This window comes from Mesoplodon mirus (genome assembly GCF_964341445.2).
Source record: "Mesoplodon mirus genome assembly, chromosome: 18".
NCBI classification, from domain to species: domain Eukaryota; kingdom Metazoa; phylum Chordata; class Mammalia; order Artiodactyla; family Ziphiidae; genus Mesoplodon; species Mesoplodon mirus.
The window spans coordinates 1,547,138-1,566,801 of NC_138994.1; the positions used below are offsets into that span (position 1 = coordinate 1,547,138).

Sequence of the window (19,664 nt, forward strand, 5' to 3'; positions counted from 1 at the left end):
CACTGAGTTGGAAATTATACCCGGGTCCCTGCCCCCCACACATAACCCCCCACCAACTCAAAGCACATGTATTTCCAGAAAATCTCTGCACGATTTTCCTTTCTTTGCTATTTAATGTTCATCGTTTATGTTTTATGTGTAGGTTTCAGGAAGGCCCAAGAAATGATTACACAGGATGCAAGGGGCAGGTGACAGGGAGGGTGACAAGGAGTCTGGAGCTCACAGCCCCCAGCTGGGGGCGGGGAGGGGGCAAAAGGGTTCCATCTCAGCCCAAAGGGAGGCAGGAGGGGCCCCAGAACCAAACACATGCTGAAACATCCTTGCAACCTCCGACCCGCTCCCCCACTGCTGGGGAGGAAAAGAAATACCTCAGACTCTGTCCCGCTCCCCACATTCACAGGTGAGGGGCCAGCAGGTGAGTTTCCTCCTCCCATCACAGATTCAGGTCAAAGAAATGCCATCTACGTACAACGTTCCCAGTCCCTTACACAGGGCTGAGAGACCCCTGGGCTGGGGAGGGGGTGGCTGTCCGTGCACATCCTGGTCAAGGCTCGTTCATGCTAAATAGAAGGGGGGGCACACTCATTCCAACATCAAGCAAAACAGAACAGGCCAGGAGGGGCTTCATGGCCCCCTTCTGGTACCAAGCTAGGGAATAAACAGTCCTTTGTAGGGTTCTCTAAACTTGGGAGAGACCCTCTATGGGCCACAGTCTAACTCAATTCCTTCTTGCTGCATTCCCACGCTGGTCCACTTGTCCTCATTGCAGCCTCCAGGGCCCAGCCAAACCCGTGCTTGCGGGGAAGGGGTGGGGCGGGGGAGCATTCCTCCACGTGCAGGCCCTTGGAAGGCAGGCGCCAGCTCAAGTCTCAGCCGTCCTTGGCCTGCCAAACCCGGGGGCGAGGGAAGACAGCGAGTAGAGTTCAATTCCCTTCAATGCTTCTCTGGCAGCTGCCCCAGGAGGATCCGGCCACAGCCCAAGAGGAAGAACTCTTGGAGAGAAGCAAGATTTCTCATCCTGTGTGTGTGTGCGCGCCTGTAAATCTCCGTGTTGCAGGTGGGGTTCCTTAGTCCCCCAGGGCTGACTCCAGGGGAAGATGCTGCCTATACTGGCTCTGGGTCTATGCTGGGATGGTGGGTACCTACAGATTAGCCACACCACGGATGCCACACTGACATGCCTGAGGGAACAGGCAGAGGGAAGCAGCACCCCTTGCCACAAACCCAAACCTGACTGGGGTCAGGATGGATCAATGGGCCAGGCCTTGGGTGAAGCATCCCCTCTCCACAGGGGCTGGACAGGCCTGGAGATGGTGAAAGGCAGATTGGGCTTGGCTTCGAGACATTTCCCAGAGGGTCACCTGGCCCCCCACTCCCTGCAAACCTGAGGCCTGCACCCCTCGTTTCGGGAGACAGCCGATCTTTGGCCTCCCCATTTCTGGGTGGCTTTGGGCAAATCACTGCCTCTCTCTGGTCCTCACTCTCCTGTTCATAAAATGAGGGGGATGGACTAGATTTCACCCCCGTCTTCCAGCTCTATCAAACCTCTGGTCCTCTTCATGTTAGGCCAGAGGGGAGGGGCGGGGGGGAGGGGGGATGAGGGAGGTTTAGGCCACGAAGGTGCTCCCTCGTTCCCCAAGTTCACAGTGTAGAGCCCACGGCTCTGGTTCCTCAGTCTCTCCCTCTGAGTCTCTGGGACCCTGTCGCGCCCTCAACACCATCTCTGGTGTCAGCCCCCCATATACGACAACCTGCTAAGGTGGGAGGGGCTGGCCCCCCTAGAAGTGGGGGGAGAAGGGGGCAGGAGGCCTGAGATGGCGACAGGGCAGGGCAGGGTGGGAGAGGAGGCAGGGGCACTTCTGGCGCTGGAGAGGGAGTGTGGTCGGAAGCGATGGGGCCGCACAGGAGCAGTGACAGGGCTGTGGTTTGGGGGCCCGGGCTCCGAGGCCCTGCCCAGAGGCGCGCAGCTCTAACGCTGGCCTGTGGGGTTGGCTGGAACATCAGTCTTCGGAATGTGGGGGCAGGGCAGGGGCTCCCGGTCCGGCTCACACCGGGGACGTGGCCGTGGACTCGCTGCACAGGCTCTCCACAATGTCGGCTCGCTGGATGCGGCGCAGGGCAGCCAGGAGGGTGTCAAGTGTGGCGCTGTCCTGGGTGGCCCAGCTGGCCAGCAGGGCGCGGACCGGGCAGGCCTCCTGGGTGAAGGAGTCTATGTGCTCAGGCTGGTAACCCAGCTCACCGGCCAGATGCCGCCAGGTGTCCCCCGCAGAGCCACTGAGCAGCTTCTCCACCTCCTCCCGCTTGGCCAGCGGCAGGCTGCTGTAGAGGCCTCCGTCACCCTTGAGGGCTGCCAAGAACCCAGGGGGAGTCAGGCACTACCCGCTGGACACCCTTTCCCCCACAGTGGGAGTGGGGGCCTGGAGTAAGTAAGACCCAAGAAGGGCTGAGGCATTTCTCCTCCCGATCTGGGGAGGACCTGAGGGTCTAGAAGCAGAGGGATGCCCAAGATGCAGTCCTGGATGTGGGCAGGGCTGTGGAGGCACCTGGGGGATGCTGACTCACGTCCCTTCCTCACCCATAGCTCCAGAACCATCCCTACCACCTAACCTCCCTGCCTACTAACCCCCCCCCCACCTCTCCCCAGCAGTTAATCAAGGCTGAGGAGACAGGACTTCTGGTCCCAGACTCAACTGCACCAAGTGTACTGGAGCTGGGCCACCAATTAGGGGACATAATTAACTACTTGTTCCCCAGAAGTCCTGGGCAGGAGGCTAATTGCAGCCGCTTTGGGGAGTGATTAGCCCTGGGGGACAATTAGCTGGATGAGTCTAGATGCTCCGATTTGTCAAAGCTTCCGTTTCCCAAGTCATCCCCACCGGAAAGGGCCTCTCCTACCCAAGCCCTCAGCCCGCCTCTCCCATCCTTCCACACAGCGGCCCGCAGCCAGCCCCTCTGCAGTCCCTCCTATAGCCTAAGCTTAACCACCACTGTTCTCCCTGCCTCGCCCCCCGCCCCGGCTCGCCGCCCGGCCCCACTGCTTACCCTGGCCTGCAGCTGTCTGTGTGTGGGACTGCTGGTCATGCAGGCTCTGGCTGTCCACAGAAATGCCGCTGTCGCTGTGCAGTTTTTCTCCCTCGGGTGGGGGCGTCTGGTTCACCGGCCGGCTGTTGGCTCCTTGCTTGTTCTGCTTGCAGCTGTTCCACCTGGAACCAGAGGACAGCCCCAGTCACAGGGCTGAGGGGCGCACGGGCCATGCCGCTAAGGTATCTGTGCTCTGGCGTGTGGGTGCCGGGGGCCCAGGGGGTGCCCGTCTGTAACCCTGCACGGCACAGGAGGCTCTCCTTCCTCTACCTATCTGCCCCTGGCCCACACCAGAAACGCCGTGAGGGCAGAGAGGCACCCAGGGTGCCTCTTGGTGTGTGCGGCCAGTGTTCAATAAATGTCCGTGGGATGAATGGTGCACAAATAAATGCCTTCCCCAGAACTCCACTTTTCCCAGTCTACCCTTCTAAAGTACTCCCACGTGTGTGCAGGGGTATGTACACGGATTCCCTCTGCTGTTATAAGCAATAAGAAAAAATGAAAAACAAAGCAAATGTCCATCGATAGGAGACTGGTTAAATAAATTATGACCCACCCGTGTTATTGAAGGAGCAATTATAAATAATCAGATTATCTATATGCTCTGAGGAAAGCTCTCCTGAGGGAGATTAAGTGAAAGAGTAAGTTGTAGAATATGTATAGTGTTATCGCATTGGTGCTTTAAAAAAACAAACAAACCTGAGTGTGTATGTATAGGTTTTCCACACATGTGTTTATAAATGCATAGAAAATGGCTGGAAGGGATCCATTCCAAACAGATTCCCAGGAGGAGAGGGGTAGGATTTGGGGAGATTAAAGGAGGTTTTACTACTTTTTGCTTTACAAGACATTGGTCTTCTTTGCATTTTCCCAAATAAGCACGTTATTACTTTGATAATTTTTTTTTTAAAGAATGGAAAATGCACTTAAACATTTAAAATGCTTTCTAGGACTTATCTACATCCTGGATTTCTGGATATGGGTGCCATCAGATCCCATGTGTGACATGGGAAGGAAGAGATACATGCACACACACGCACAGGTAATGGGGTTCAGGGAATGAGGACACAAGCTGTTGGTAAAGGAAGCTCTGTGTGCAGGGAGGCAGGTGGGGGAGCAGAATTGGGGTGGGGAGGTGCTGGCACCAGGGCAGGACAGGGACCATCCCCTTCCCTACCTCCTGTTGACCTGCCACACCCTGGAGTGGGGAAGCCGATGGTACGTGAGGATGAGCTTGGTTTGGGGTTGAGTTAGAAGAGTGTGTGCGTTTTCAGGTCATGGTCGCAGCAAAGCCCTCCTTGAGGGTAAAGATCTGGCTCCCTGGCTCCCGTTCCCCTTCTCACCTCTTGAAGGCGATGTAGGCCACGAGGCCCACAACCACAGCAGCCAGGATGGAGCAGTAGACAGGGATGAGGTTGTCGGCGGTGCCTCGGGTCACCACGGGCTGGGAGCTGCCCGTCACTGTGGTCACCACGTCTGACACCGTGCTGGTTACGAGGTCTGGATCTGGAGGCACCTCGGGCTCCTGGGTGCTGGGGTCTGTGCTGTCTGAGCCCTCCGGGGGCGTGGCCCGTGTAATCCAACGGCCAGGGATCTCTGGGAGAAAGGGCTACAGGAGTGAGGGCCCACTCCCCCCGCCCCTCTCCTATGTTCTGACCCCCAGAGCTTCTCCCCCAGCCCCCTCCTTGCCCAGATGCTTGTATGTCCAGTGGCTACACACAGGAGAGAGGGCTGGGATTGGTTGTACGATGTCACGATGGTGGAGAAGGGCAAGGCCCTAAGGATCAGGAGCCCTGGGTCCCCTTCGGCTCCGTCACTGACTGGCTGTGTGACTCTGGACCAGTCCCTTCAACTCTCAGGACTTCAACTTCCCCATGAATGGGGATATTAAAAGAGACGGTCTTTAAGCTCCCTTCCATCTTGGGTATAACTGTGATCCTAGAATTCTACTCTGCCTACCCTGGGTACCCAAAAACCCAGCATGGAGGCAAACACACAAAGAAGAGAGTGGGCCCTAGGACGCCTCCAGCTGGAATCAGGCCAGGGAAATGTAATTTCTCTGGCCACAGGTTGCCCCAGTGGCGCCAGTCACCCCTGTCCTAAAGAAGGATGAGGGTAATCAGGTCTGGCAGAGAGGTACCTTCCCTGGCACACCCCCCGCCCCCGAGAATTGGCATCCAGCCTCCTTTCTAGTCTCTGGCGTCCTGGCTCTAGGCTCGGGCAGGGTGGGGAGGTGCCCAGCTGGCTTGCTCCCCTCTAGCTGGTCCGCGGATAGCGGCTTAGCCTCTATTTCCTGCCCTGCGTGGCCCCGACGCCGTCTGATCTTGCCACCCGGAGATGACAGTGTCAGGCAGCCCAAACCAACTTGGGAAGGTCGAGGACTGCTGGTGGAGAGAGGGCCCACAGAGCAGGCGCCGCCACTGCCTCAGGGGAGGGAGACGGCCCTGCCACCCGCCTAGGCTCTCCCATGCCAGCTGGGCACTGCCAGCCTCCCTGGCAGGGGACCCAGCAGCCCCTGGCACAAGTGGGTGGGATTTTCCATTCTGCCACCCTGCCGGGGGCAGCACCTGGGGTTGTGGGCTCTGGACGGCCTGGGGGTACCTGTCTGGGCAAAGCTGCCCGCCCCTTCCTTCCTCGCTTCCCGCGCCTGGAGCGGGGAGGGAAAGCAGACAGGATGTGCTGATGGGGTGGAGGCGGGCACTTTGCTGCCCAGCTCCGCCTCGCCTGGCCCCCAGTTTGCCCACCCAAGCTGGAGTCGAAACTGCCCACCGGTTTCCTAGGCCTCCTTGGCTCGAGGCAAAGATGCTTCAAAGGCCCCCCTTTTCAGCACATTCTGAGGAGTAAGGTCCCCACATGTGAATCTGGAATCCATCTGGTTGGCATTCGGGAGGGGCTGCCATCTGCTGCCCTATCCCACCCCTCCCCCATCTCAGTCCTGGGAAGGAAGGCGTGGAAGCGGTGGGGCACGGAGTGGAGGAAACACAGCCCTCCTTCTGGCAGCCCCAGACAAGGCGCTGGCCCGGGGAGGGTCTTCTCTCGCCCAGCTAGGGGACTGGGCCAGCTGGAGGGGCAGCCTGAGCCCCGAGGCTAAGGGGACAGCTCTGCTCAACTGACCCGAACCCAGAGGCTGAAGGCATGGCTGGGTGGAGGGTCACTGAAAGCAGGAATCACAGAGATTGGAGAGCCGTGGGGAAGAGCTGAGAGATGGCCCAGGCTGAAGACAGCGCCTTCCAGGGCACTTTCCCCTCATCTCTCCGATCCCCGCCATGTTTGGGGGTGGGGATGAGATCCAGATGTGGCTGTGTCCACTAGCATTCCAACCCACTAAGCCCTGGCAGGTCCTGACAGCCGTTTCCAGAATGGGAGCTGTCAGACTTGGGGGTGGAAAGAGGGGCCAGGTTACTCCTCCGAAACCCAATTCTTTTTGCTTGGGGAGGGGGGCAGGTTCTGCCCCCAGGGTGGGTGAGTCACCATGTTGACACCGAAGCGTTTATGCAAGGAAGTACCCTGCAGTGGAGGGGAGGGGGGCAACCAAGCCACCACAAATCAAATTCCATTTCCTGAAATGTTCCCTCTGCCCTGGAGCTGACATTTACCCCTTCAGAGGCTAGAGGGTGAGGGGGAGAGGGGCAGGGATAAACGCACCCCTTCAGGGCGGCTGGGAAAGTAGAGTGTCTGGAAGGAATGTGTGGATGCCAAAGGCGGAGCCCACCCCTCCCCCAGCCAGTACCTTTCTTTGCTCTAACCGCACCCCTAAGTCCCCCCCACTGGCTGGTGCGGACTTGCCCACAGAAGCGTGCCACCCACCTGCCTGCTGCAGGCTGCTGAAACTCCCTCCCTGCTCTGCCCTGCGCCTGACGCTACTTGCCTGTCTCCTGGCCCAGGGCAATGGCCACCGGAACCACCATGCTCTGCACCCCACTTCTCCACCCTGACCCCACATCCCAGTGCAGCAAGCTTCACACACATACCTGGCCTCAACCCAGCTTACCGGCCCTTTGCACCCTGAGCTCCCTGCACCAGAGATCCCAGGATGTGGAAGGCAGGCATGGGTGTGTCAGACTGGAGGCTCCCCACGGCAGGGGATCTACCTCTCCCATCCAACTGGGGGCTGACGGAAGGCAGAGGCTGTGCTGCCCCCACCAGAATGGGGGGATCTCTTGGGAACTAAGTGCTGGGACTGCGTCTCCCTCATCAGACTGGGGCAAAGGCTGTCTCTGTCCCGTCCAGCTTAGGGCTCCTGAAGGAGGCACTGCATTGCCTGCTCAGAGTGAGAGCACCCTGAGGGTTAGGCCCCAAGGGGAAACAGCTGAACGGGTGATAGGAAGTAAAGGCATTGTCAATCTCTCCCCCAAGATGGATGTCACCCACCAGGGACCAAAACGGTTCTGCCCTGACTGCCACAGTGCTTCCTCCTCCCATCCCAGGAACTGCCCCTTCTGGCTAAGGCGGGCACACCCAGCTCCCATCCACCCAGGAAGCTGAGGGCCCTCCATGTGCACCTGCCTCATCCTCGGGCTCCCAGGCCCCAGGCTTGCTGTTCCCCTTCTTTCTCTGTCCCAAGGCCCCTGTCCGCACGACCTCCTTACTGTTCCCTGGGTCTAACTTCGTCCTTGACTAAACTGTACCAGTGACTGCTGACCCCTCCCCCACAAGTTGAAGTGAGCCAGCCCCCTTCCCAAACCCACAGCAACGGTGGACACCGCGTGCAGCGAGGAAACTGAGGTCCAGAAACTGAAGTGACCTCCTTGACGTCGCTCAGATAGTAAGTGACAGGGCAGACTCCATCCCAGGTCCCAGAGCCATAAGCCACTATGGGACTCAGAGACAAAAGGTCCCAACTCCTGAGGGTCCTCAGACCCCTTTCTCCAGTGCAGAGAGTCTGCCTCAAGGATCAAACATGTCCAATCTGTGCTCTGGACCCGGAGGCCACCTTCGTGCTGCTCATCTGCCATGGGTCCAATTCCCAGCCGGCAGCCACAGATTAACAAAGCCCTGGAAGATGAGTGTGGCCTGGGAGGATGAGGATGGCTTAACAAACAGCCCCAAAGGGTAAACGGTGGAGAGGGTCCACTGGTGGGAAGGATCGGGAGGGTGTCCACTGGCCCCGCAGGCCACGGCAGACCCTTGCGGACCCCGGGGCGCCCCCCATCCCCACCCCGCAGCCCCGACGCTCACCCTCGCACTCGGCGTCGGCCCAGCGCGTGCACTCGCGCAGCTGGCGCTCAGTGTCCTCACACACCGTGCAGGGCAGGCACGGGTCCACGTGGTTGGCCTCGTCGGAGTACGTGCCGTCGGGGCACTCCTCGCACACGGTGTCCTGCTTGTCCTGGCATGAGAACACGAGCCCCGAGCCCGCCTCGCACACGCGGCACGCCTCGCAGCGGCCCGTCGTCTCGTCCTGGTAGTAGCCGTAGGCGCAGCGGCACACGGCGTCGTCGGCCTCCACGCAGGGCGCCGACATGCTCTGCAGCCCCACGCACTCGGTGCACGGCTTACACGGCTCCGTGGCGCTCACCACGTCCGAGAAGGTCACGCCTGAGGACAGACGGACGTGCGGGGGGAGCCGCGCCCCGAGTCTAGCCGCTCGCCCTGGGGGCACTTGGGGCGCAGGGGCTGGAGGCCTTCCCTCCCCATCCCGGGACACCCTCGACACCCTCGTTCTACCGCGCCCCCTCGCTGACTCCCCCGCTGTTCCCTCCGGGCCGGATCCCCGGTGTGTGAAAGCAGGTGGCACCCGACTGGGAGGCAGGAAGCGGGCCAGGAGCCCGGTGCTCCAGGCCCCGGAAGCTTTGGCCCTGAGGTTTCAGCGGGTAACCCAGCTGGTGCCAGTAAATTTCTTGGCAGATTCTCTTAGAGAGTTCCCAGCATGATTAAGGCATAATCTGAGCGTGGTTCCCACCCAGCCGTCCCCGCAGGCCAGAGTGAAGCTGTGAACCCAGCCCGGGCAGCGCCGGCCTTCACCGGGCAGGCTCCCACCTCAGCTGCCCTTTCATTCCTCTCTGCACGGGTGGGGGCTCAGGTGTGGCCTGAATGGGAGTGGCTAGGGTTAGACAACAGAACTTCCCACCCATGCCGCTACCCCAGCTGCTGAAGGGCTCGGCTCTAGAGGGCAGGGATGGGACTCCTGCAGGAGGGACTGAAGCTAGAAGGAAGGGAGGACTTGCAGACATAGCCCTCTGCTCTTTCAAAGGACGTGAAGGGAAGCCCCCAAGCTCCCTCTTGACTCAGGCTCTCTTAACTAATGGATGTGAGCTCCAGAATAAGGGGCGGGATGCCAGGGTCCTCTCCGCCGTGTGCAAAGAGTGGGGAAGGCACAGAACCAGATCTTCTCCACCCCTCCCAGCCCAGGGTGGAGAACTCCATGCCAAACGGAAGCCAAGAGGATGTATCCTTGCTCCAACGGCAGGAAGAGCACAGATTTAGAACCTGAGAGCTGGGGAGGGGGGATTGCTCAGAATGTGGAAACAGAGGTAGAGAGATTGGGATCCCAATGGAGGGAAATCGAGGCTTGCTGTGGGGGTCCTAGCTTAAGTTTCTTTAACGCCATCAAGAGACAAGATGGAGCACCGGGTCATCATCTTGGAGGCTGGGGTTGGAACTGCAGAAGCAAAGAAGGAAAAAGCAGAGAGAAGTAAAAGGGGCAGCAGTTGGGGGGGGGAAGAGAAGAAAAGACAGAGATGGGCCTGGAGGAAGACTTCAGTTCCAAGTCAGTTCTGGCAGAGGGACTCCTGTGTTTCTCTTCCTAGGCATCAGGCAGATCTGGATTCAAAACCTGCTTCCATCACTTTATTAGCTGTGTGACTCTGGGTGTTTTACTTAACCTCTCTGAGCTTTTTTCTTTCTCTGTAAAATAGGGAATAAAGTCTCCACTCACAGGGTTGTGATGAGGAATAAGTGAAATTCCTCAGTAGCACTTGACACACAGCAGGGATCCTGTAAAGGTTGGGCCCCCTGGGGTGGGCAATGATCAATTCAGTGAACTTCAGTAGCAGGGATATTAGTCAGACATCCGAAAGGACTTCCAAACCGAAACAGCCCAGGCAGGATGTCCAATTTATACCAGAGGCTCCTCTCTGGGTGGCATGTGGCAGCAGGGGTGGGTCTAGTCACACGGGAGGGGAAGGGGAGGACCCTGCCCATGGGAAAATACAGAAAATTAGCAGCAAGTTCCTGGGAGAGGGTTTTAGGGGGTGGGAAAAATGTGGTCTTTTTTGGGCAGAGAAAGAAGGCAGGAGCTTAATGGGTTTCCTTGTGGAAACGTTTTGAGGATAGAGGGAAAGTCTACTGGGGTCTCCATCCCATAAAGCAGACTTGTAAAAGCAGCCTGTTAACACAGCTGGGGTGCGGGGAGGGGGGTGAGGGGGAAGGGGGAGGGAGCATTCCGAGCTGGTCTCTGCTCCTGTCTCCCCTCCCCTGCCCCGGAGATGCCCTCTCTCAGCCTCTTCTATCCCACCGCTTGTTTTGACAGAAGGGACTGGGGTCCCATCCTGGGAGACTTAGGGTCCAAAGAGAAGACACCCTGGGCGGAGTCTAGGAAATAAGAGAGGCAAACGTGGGAGGTTCCAGGGCAGCTGATGGTTGGCCAACCCTGCTCTGGGATGGAAAGGAACCCTGCTAGGCCAGGACCAGGGAGGTGGCCAGATGGCAAGGTAGCAAAGGCATTATGGGATGTCCAGCCTCCCTACCTGGCATCCCTCTGCTGGGGGATGGAGTTACAGGGTCCACTAGTACAGAAATAGGAAAAGAGTGTGTTTGGGACACCAAGGAGTTGGGGCTGCCTGAAGGACAGATAGGCTGTGTGCAGTGAGGTGCCTCGAGGTAGCGGTGGTGGTGGCAAAGGTAAGACAGGCTGGCGGGGGTGTTCAGAGTTCCCAGTTCCTGTAGCCTTGTCCCCAACATGATTAAAGAACAATCTGGGTAGAATTCCCACTGGCCCTCCAGGTGGGCATTGAGTGCCAGGTAGAAGGCAGGATCTAACTGTCAACAGGAAAGGGTTCCAGAAAGGGCCCATGGCCTGAAAACAACAGAGGGGGCGGAGTGAATCCAGCAGAGATGAGACTCCTGAGTCAAGCGCAAAGAATTTCAGACCCCAGACCTGCCATCTTTCTGCCTCCCTCATCCAGCACCTCTGGAAGATGGGGTTCTCTGCCCTCCCCAAGGAAATCCCAGGTAGGAATGGCCACAGCGCCCCTCCCTCCTCTCGCACCCGACATCCGCCCCCAGTAAGGACAGCCCGGTAGTGCTCCAACCCCCATCCCTGCTGCGTGGGGAAAGCTCTGCTTCCTTGTCAGAGCTGGAGAACAGTTGGCCGGGGGGGGAGGGTTAGCCACACCCTCCCAGGATCCCCCAAGGTCAGTCTCCTGGGCAGCCAGGATTTGATCCTCCTCCCCTCCCCACAAACGCACCAAGGGTAAGTGGCAGCCATTGATTCTGCAGTGCAGATGATATTTTTAGCTGGTCTTAGCATCAGCTACCCCTCCCTCCTGGCCACACTCTTCTACCAGGCCTCTCTACTTGGGGGCTGGGAAGGGGCACAGCCTGGGGATCCCCCATCTGGTCCCCCTCCTCCCTCTGCATACTTCCCTCATCCATTCTGAGCTTCCCCTCTCTGCCTCCTATGCTGGGTCAGACCCACTTCTGGCACCCATACGGTTGTGGGCAGGAGTCCGTGCCAGGGCGCAGGGCACTTGTAAGGCCTCTACTGGGCATGCCCTCCAGCCCCCTCGCCCTCCCTTCCATTCCGCTCCCCTCCCCCCACCGGACACCCTATACTCACTGTCCAGGCAGGGCTCACACACGGTCTGGTTGGCTCCGCAAGGCTGGGCCACGCCCTCGCCCAGGTTGCAGGCTTTGCAGCACTCACCACTGTGGGTGTACAGGCCCGTGGGGCACACCTCCTTGGCATCTCCAAGGGACACCTGGGTGGAGGAAGAGCAGAAGGTCAGACTGGCAAGAGAAAGGGGACAGGGTAGACTCCGAGGGAGCAGACACCCCCTCCTAAAGCCTTCTATTGGAACCACCTGGGCTGGGATGAGCTCACCAGGGAGGCATTTGGCACTTGAAAGCTGATGGGGAAGAAAGGCAGTGGGGGACAGCACTCCCCTGCAGGCTGCTAGGGGTGTGAGATCAGAGCTTCGGATGCTGACCTTCTGGAAAGTTCATCTTGGGGTTACAGTAACTCCTGGAATCCCAAGGATACACCATGTGGGGAAGGCAACCTGAGGCCCAGCAGAGGGCCTTTGGGCAGCCGTCAGGAACCAGCAGGCAGGTTGCAGCTCGCACAGGGCTCCCAGCCAAGGGGGCAACTAGAAGCTGAAATCCAGCCCAAATGCCACTTGCTAAGGTGCACACCTCCAGGGATGCGTCTACCCAGAGGGGCGTCTTTTTCTATCAAAGTCTAGCAGGGACTCGCCCTTAATTCTACCATTCCACATGTTAAGTATCAAATGGGAGGTGTCCCAGAACAGAAGCAGAGGGGTGGGACCTTGGGTTCAAATCCTGGTTCTGCTCTGCGAGTTCTGACCTTCTCTGCTTTCCCGCTCTGAGCCTTCATCTCTCTAGACCGCTAGAGATGGAGACAGCTCAGGGCCAAAGCAAATGACCAGCCAGTCATCAAGAGTCTGGCGCCAAGACGGGAGAAAAGTACGCCTGTTACCAATAATGAGAAAGTGGCTGCTCTCACCACCCAGCAGCCCTGCTCCCCCGGGGTTTGACTTCCAGCCACCAGCCCTCCCCTCTCCCTGCCCCTCATGCAGCCAGTGGGAACAGCCCTGGAAACTGGGGAAAGGAGAATCAGATTCCTGCCGCCGAGGCATCTTTGCTCATGGATGGAATGATTTAGCACCAGATTCCCTAGAGGGAGGGGTTGCTGGCAGATTGCTTTATATTTCTGTTCCTTAAAAAAAATCTTAATGTCTAATAAAACTCCAAAGCCTGTTTCCCTGGCTCCAGACCGTGTAGCTCCCATTTGATGCTCAGAGGAAGTATGGTCTCTTGGATCATGGGACTAGAGGGAGCTGTAAAGATCATTTTGGGCATTTCTCTGCTTCCATGTTGGCCAGATCATGGCCCCAAACACTCCTTTCCCTTCAGTCCTTTCAAATATCCTGAGGTCTCACTAGGATTTGGTGGAGGCAGGGGGATGGACAGGTTGGATCAGTCTAGGAGGCAGCCTATGGTCCTCAAGGAACCGGTGGGGAGGGTGCAGGCAGCAAAGGAGGAGAACCTTGGGTGTTGCCACCATCTCCTCCCAGGTGGCAGGAACACAGTGCTGGGAACATCTGCAGACCAGAAGCCTAGGGGCAGGGGGTAGTCCCAGATACAGGCTTTCCCCCAGGAGGTGAGCAAGGTTCCAGTAAGGTCTGTTCAGATTTCTTTTCATCCTTCAGGGCTCTGCTTAAATGTCACTTCATCAGGGAAGTGGTCCTGTGGCCCAGCCCCTCCCTGATCTGACAAATCAGGCAGAGCTGCCCTGTCACATGTCCCCCCTGTTCACTCTTCTTGTCTGGTCTGACACTCTACAGAGTCCCCCACTGGACTCTCAGGTCCCTGAAGGCAGGGACTGTGGTCACCTCAGTGCCTGAGACGGTACCCGGCACATATTAGGGACCCAACATGTATATTTATGGAATTTAAGAACATAATACAATATGGCCTCAATTAACTAGAATTCCAGGGCCTGACTTTCTGGATACCTGAGTTTCTGGAAAGTCATGGCTTTGCTGTTCTTCTCACCTAATGTTTTTCACTTTAACCACGGGGGCTGCACCTTCCTCTGTCTCTGGAACATACCTTCACGGCTTCCCCATGACTCAGGGACTCAGTATTTACATCAGTGAGTACTCTGGGATGCAATGCAGCGAAGTCCTGGGTTCTTTATCCCAAATGACCACACTTTTGTCTCTGAGTTCTTCTGTCAGCTTTTCTTATAGTTTTCCTGCCTCCTCCCTTCCTGTCAAGATATCAGTTTTCAGTTCTCGCTGCTGCCAGTGTGACCTGAGCTGCCCCTCCCCAGTCTTATTTATTAGGTCTACTTGAATTTTAGAAAGTATGTAACTAGCCCTGGGAGGAAGGTGAATAAAGTGGGTGTTAAGTAGTATCGGAACCAGGAGAGGGGACGTTCTCAGAGTAAAAAGTCTGCCTTCCTTCTCAGCTGCCTTCATTGCTCTGAATCCTGGTTCATAGCTTAGAGCTGGGTGACCTGGGACAGGTTTTGAATTTCTCTGTGCCTCAGTTTCTTCACCATTAGGTAACCATGACAGTACCTGCCTCAGAGAGTTGCTGGAGGCATTAAATAAATGAGTAAGGTGTTTATTCACTTTGGGACCCCTCTTTTCTCTTTTCCAAGGTCTTCTGTGGCTTTTGGCTGTGTTCCAGTTAGTTGAGGTCAGTAGAGACCTGGGCTCCAGATAACTGAGGCAATCTGACTGTGGCAGTTGTGGGCAGAGTGGGAGCCTCGCGCAAGCCCCTCTTCTCAAAGCCTGCTCTCCCTGCTGCAGCCCGTGGTCCTCTCTCTTCTCCAAAGTCTTGCACTTGGGAGTCCAGGCCACATAATTAGTAACCATGTGTTTCCTGTGCTTGTTTTGTTTTCTATTTCAAAACATTCCAGATCTGCCACTTAGTAGTATGCTACTTTGGGTAAATTCTCAATCTCTCTAAGCCTCAGTTTTCCCACCTAAAACGTTGGGTTGGTGATACCTACTGTTCAGGTTTCTGTGAAAATTAAAAGAAATAATTTATGCAAATCTGTCTGATGCATAGTTGGATTTCAATAAATGTTGGTTACCAAAGAAGTGTCTTTTTTTTTTTTTTTTTTTTTTTTTTTTGTGGTACGTAGGCCTCTCACTGTTGTGGCCTCTCCCGTTGCGGAGCACAGGCTCGGGACGCACAGGCCTATCGGCCATGGCTCACGGGCCCAGCCGCTCCGCGGCATGTGGGATCTTCCCAGACCAGGGCACGAACCCATGTCCCCTGCATCGGCAGGCGGACTCTCAACCACTGCGCCACCAGGGAAGCCCCAAAGAAGTGTCTTGTCTTAGGGAGAGTGAGCTGCTGAGCCTGGGGGGTAGGTAGTGGGAGAGGAGAGTTGAGCCATCCCCAAACAGGGGAAACCATCTCAGAGTAGGGGGCAGGGTAGAAATGAAGAGAGATCCACCAAGAAGAGTCTGAAGAGGGTATGGGACCAAAGTAGGATGGAGAACTGCTAACTAATTCAACTACTTACTGAGCACTAAACTAAGAGTTTCCAGTGAGACATGGTCCCTGACTCCTGAGAGGAGCCACAGCCCCATGAGGGAGAGGAAATATCACCCCGAACAACTGCTCCAGAAGCTGAGGAGGAAAGGCTTGAGGGATTGCCTTCATCCCCTCTCTGACAGATGTGGAAACTGAGGCCCCAGAGGTCATTCTGCTAAGTGGCCTGATGCACCAATCTGGCCACACCCTCTATTGGTCCAAGTCCAGGCAATCTTGGGAATCAGGGAGGGTGACTAGGATTCAGGCTAATTGCTCCAAAATGATCAATTTACCAAAATGATAGGCACATTTGCCTGAAATTTATACTTATTACACTTATTCCATTTTTTAGAATGTTTGCAATTTTTTGGGGGGGTGCCATATCCAGGCTTTCTAGAAACTAAGGTGGAAATATCCTTCAGTTAATTGACTTTTTTAAAAAAATAAGTAAATTTATTTATTTATTTATTTATTTGGGGCTGCATTGGGTCTTCATTGCTGCACGCAGGCTTTTCTCTAGTTGCGGCGAGTGGGGGCTACTCTTCGTTGTGGTGCGCGGGCTTATTGCTGTGGCTTCTCTTGTTGCAGAGCATCGGCTCTAGTCACACGGGCTTCAGTAGTTGTGTCAGGCGGGCTCAGTAGTTGTGGCTCGCGGGCTCTAGAGCGCAGGCAGTAGTTGTGGCGCACGGGCTTAGTTGCTCCGCGGCATGTGGGATCTTCACGGACCAGGGCTCGAACCCATATCTCCTGCATTGGCAGGCGGATTCTTAACCACTGCACCACCAGGGAAGCCCTGAATTGACTTTTAATAATTAATTTTTAAAAACTGGACAAAACAGAAAATACACCAAAATAGTTGAAAGAATTTGAAACTATAGGAAGGCTTCAGTGTGATGAGTCCTATCCATTCACAACAGCTTCAGCAAAAGGTTCCTTAGGTGAATGGAGTCATTGGCCACCATCATGGGGTTGGCGAGTTTTCAAATATGCAAAGGGTCTTTTGAGACCAATGCAAGCCCTGGGGAGGCACTGGCACATGCCCCCCACTCGTTTAGAGGGTGGATTTGGGGTCGGAGACAAGAGCTCATTACTGAGGAGGAGGATGCGTGAGGACTTTGAAAGGGGGCAGGGGTCTGAGTGGGGGGTGAAGGGGCTCAGTTATAAATTTGTGGTGCCAGGGGCATAGGACACGATCTAACCTCCAGGTCTAGTGGTGGTTCAAGGCCACGTGTCCTTCCGTGATCTGGAAGGTTGGGCGGGGGTATGCCTGAGTAAACTCCAAGCCAAGCATCTTGGATTCCAACAAGGGCGCCACCACACAGTAACTGGGGGAGCCTGGTTTCGTGCCTGAAGGTATGGGAGATTCAGCTCCCTCAACTGTCCAATGGGAATAACTAGATTTACTCTGCTGGGGCCTTATACGGATTAAATAACACAAGAGAAATTACCCAGGGCAGTGCGTGGCACACGGTAGGCACTCAACCAGTTTTATTATTCCCGCTTCCCCACCCCGCACCCCCAGGGAAGAATCTAGGCGCGGGAACGGGACCAGTCTGGTACAGCGGGGCGGGGACCCCTTCCCTCCCGGAGTCGCCTCCCCCACCCGGCCGCTCCCGTCCTCGCGTTTGCTGCCCTCGCTGCATCCCTATTAGGCGCATTAGCCAGCCCGGCGGCTCCGGTTACAGACGTCTGAATGACAAAGTGCCTCCATTACCGGCGTGGCCCGCCAGCCGACTCGCCGGGACGCGCTCTGGTTTCAGCACTCTCGCCGCGGCCCAGGAAGAAACTCGGACCGCTGCGGTGCGCAGCGCCAGCCCATAGACAGCAGCCCCGCGGCAAGGCGGAGGCGAGAGCCGCAGGGGCTGCAGGCGACAGATTCTGCGCCGGGTCCACCTTCCCGAGCCCCCAGACCCTCCACCCCCAGATCCCCTCCTTCCTCGCCTTTTCTTTATTCGGGGGGCACTCTCCAGCCCAGATCCGGAGCCCATGCCCTCGCCCCTCCAGGATCCTCACAACTGGCTGCCCCAGTCCCCCCTCCCTGCCCCCCCCCCACCCCGCCCCAGCCGAGATGCATCTCTAACCCGCGGCGTTAGTCAGCAAACGTGCCCGCAGTCACTCCCAAATCTCCGGACGAAGCCGGAGGTACTGCCACCCCAGGGAAACCAGGCTGAGCTTCGGGGATGGGGCTAGCGCCCGGAAGGGGTCTCTGCCCATCCCAGCCCCCATATTCCGCCGGCCTGACTCGGGGGCTGGTGTCACGCCCGCCCGCCGCCGAGACACGCAGCTCTTATCCCGAGCTGGAACGCCGGGCTGCCCCTTAAGAGGTACGGGGAGTACCGAGCTGGGAATCCGGTGAGGGGCAGTCTAGCTAGGATTCTGTCTCAACTCGCTTGTGGGATCTTGACCAATTGGTTTAATCTCCCAGAGCCTCAGTCTCCTTGTCTGTCATGGGGATTTGGGGGCGCAATGTTCAGATGAGAGATGAAGACGGCAGGGAGAGTGAGGACACTTCCTCCACTGCCAAACCTTCCAGGGCACTCCCTTCATGGCCACACAGCGGGTCACATCTCCTGAATGTCTTGTCAGAACCACCGGGCGGACTTCGATGCTTACGAGGACCCACAGTCCTTTGCCGAGACAGAATCCGAGGCGCCTGAGCGCCTCCGTCTTGTTCGGTGCCCGGCGTCCTTCATCGAAAGCTGGGCGGGGCGCGGGCGGAATCCCGACCCGCCTGGGCGCGGAAACGGAGCCAATCATCAGCGCGGCGCTCGGGCCGCTTAACTGGGGGTCTGGGTGGCGGGTGCGGCGCGCAGCCCCAGTCGCGCGGGGAGCTGCGAGGGTTCAGCCCTCGCGCCGCAGCGCCCCCTGCGGGTTGCCTTCGCCTGCGCGACCCCCGGCTGCGCGCTGCCGGGACCGTCCCCGCTTTGCGCGTCCCGCCTCTCTGCGCCCCAAGAAGTGGCGGCGGCGAGAACCCGTCGGACGACGCCTGCTCCGTCCCATCCGGTCCGCGGCTCTGCTTCAAACCGCGAGAACAGGTGCGTAGGAGGAGCCCACCAGTCGCGGGGGAACCCGGGAAGCGGGTTCGCCCCGGCGACGTGGGCACCCCCTTCCCAGCCTCGGACCCCAAGCCGCAATTCCCCGACCCCGCGAGGCCGCGAGAAAGAGCGCGCGACACGCGCGGGAAGCAGCTGTGCTTCTGCTCTCTCTTCTCGTCCCACTGTCTCTTGGCGGACAGGCGGGGCCCGACCACCTTAGGGTCCGCTCTCCCTTCTCCGTCCCTTCATTTTGCTTCCACCTCTCTACCTCCCTCGCCGTCGTCCCTTTTCTGCCGTCCCTGACCCACTTCTCTCTCTTCAACAGAGAGAGCCCCCCTCCACGAGCCTCCCCCTCCCACGCCCCTCCCCCCATTGTCTGGCCGGTCCTCATTGTCCGACGCCCGGTCCCCTTTGCCTCCAGTCCCTCCACCCTCCTCTTACATTGTTCCATCCCCTCGTCCCCGGTTCCCCACCCCAACCACACTCTCTCCTCACTTCTCTAGTTCCCGTCCCATTCCTCCTGCTTCTTTAGCCTGGGTTCCGTCCCACGACCCTCCAGAAATCAAGATGCTCAGGGGGAAAGTCGCCTCGAGCTCCCAGCATTCAAGCGCCCTCTTCCGAAGAACCCAGGCATCCGAGAGCCCCACGACTCCCTCCTGAGACCCCTCCCAGCTCCTCCACACACACCCCCCATGGTACATGAGGACCCGCATAGGTGCGCCCCTCTTGTCAGCATCTCTACCCTGAATCTCAGGGTCGCCTCTTCGTTCTGAGAACCTTAGGCGCTCCTCCGTGGATACTGGCATCGGAGCTCCTCTCCCGCCATCCACCCCCAGCATCTGGGATCCCAACGCTCTTTTCTCTTTACCCTCGGGAAAACCTGAACTCCTTGGGGTTCCGGTCCCTGGAAAGGGAGCGGACTCCCCTCCGGCTAGCACTCACCCCCAGGAGCAGCAGCAGCAGCAGCAGCAGGCGCGGCCCGTCCATGGCGCAGCCGGCGGCACCTGCCCCCATCGCCCGCCTCCCGCGGCAGCGCTCGGCTTCCAGTTCAGCCCTCTCCGCGGAGAGACACGGCTGCGATGCGCTGCGCTGCGCTCCAGCGCCCGGGGCCCAGACCTGGCGGAGGCTCGGCTCCCTTTGGCTGCTAGCGGGAGGTGCTGGGAGAAGCCAGTGCGTCGGCCCCGCCTCCTCCCCGCCCAGCCCGCCCACCCCCCGGAACCGCGCCCGCCCTCCCCGCAGTCTCCGGGAAGGGAGCGGAGGGAAGGGAGAGCGTACGGGGAAACGCGCCCGCACGTCCCGCTGCCGCTTCCC

The 19,664-nt window shown here is 58.0% G+C and overlaps 1 protein-coding gene across 1 annotated transcript; it reads right to left on the reverse strand.

Annotated features, from left to right (window-relative positions):
* Positions 1 to 414: 414 nt before the first annotated feature.
* On the reverse strand, positions 415 to 19,459 carry NGFR (nerve growth factor receptor). The gene is made up of 6 exons (XM_082604405.1): positions 19,296 to 19,459; positions 11,861 to 12,002; positions 8,260 to 8,619; positions 4,425 to 4,677; positions 3,043 to 3,203; positions 415 to 2,347 (listed from the first exon to the last, which is right to left on the reverse strand). Exons 1-6 carry the CDS (start codon positions 19,365 to 19,367, stop codon positions 2,046 to 2,048), a joined length of 1,290 nt encoding a protein of 429 aa, XP_082460531.1. The 5' UTR covers positions 19,368 to 19,459; the 3' UTR covers positions 415 to 2,045.
* Between the last annotated feature and the right edge of the window lie 205 nt (positions 19,460 to 19,664).

What these genes read in the sequence shown, in the direction of transcription:
- NGFR (XM_082604405.1), bottom strand. Translation starts at nt 19,367, where the DNA reads ATGGGGGCAGGTGCCGCCGGCTGCGCCATGGACGGGCCGCGCCTGCTG. An exon ending in TGCTGCTGCTGCTCCTGGGG is followed by an intron (nt 12,003 to 19,295) that starts GTGAGTGCTAGC and finishes TCCTCCACCCAG; the next exon opens with GTGTCCCTTGGAGATGCCAA. An exon ending in GCCTACATCGCCTTCAAGAG is followed by an intron (nt 3,204 to 4,424) that starts GTGAGAAGGGGA and finishes CTCTGGTTCCAG; the next exon opens with GTGGAACAGCTGCAAGCAGA.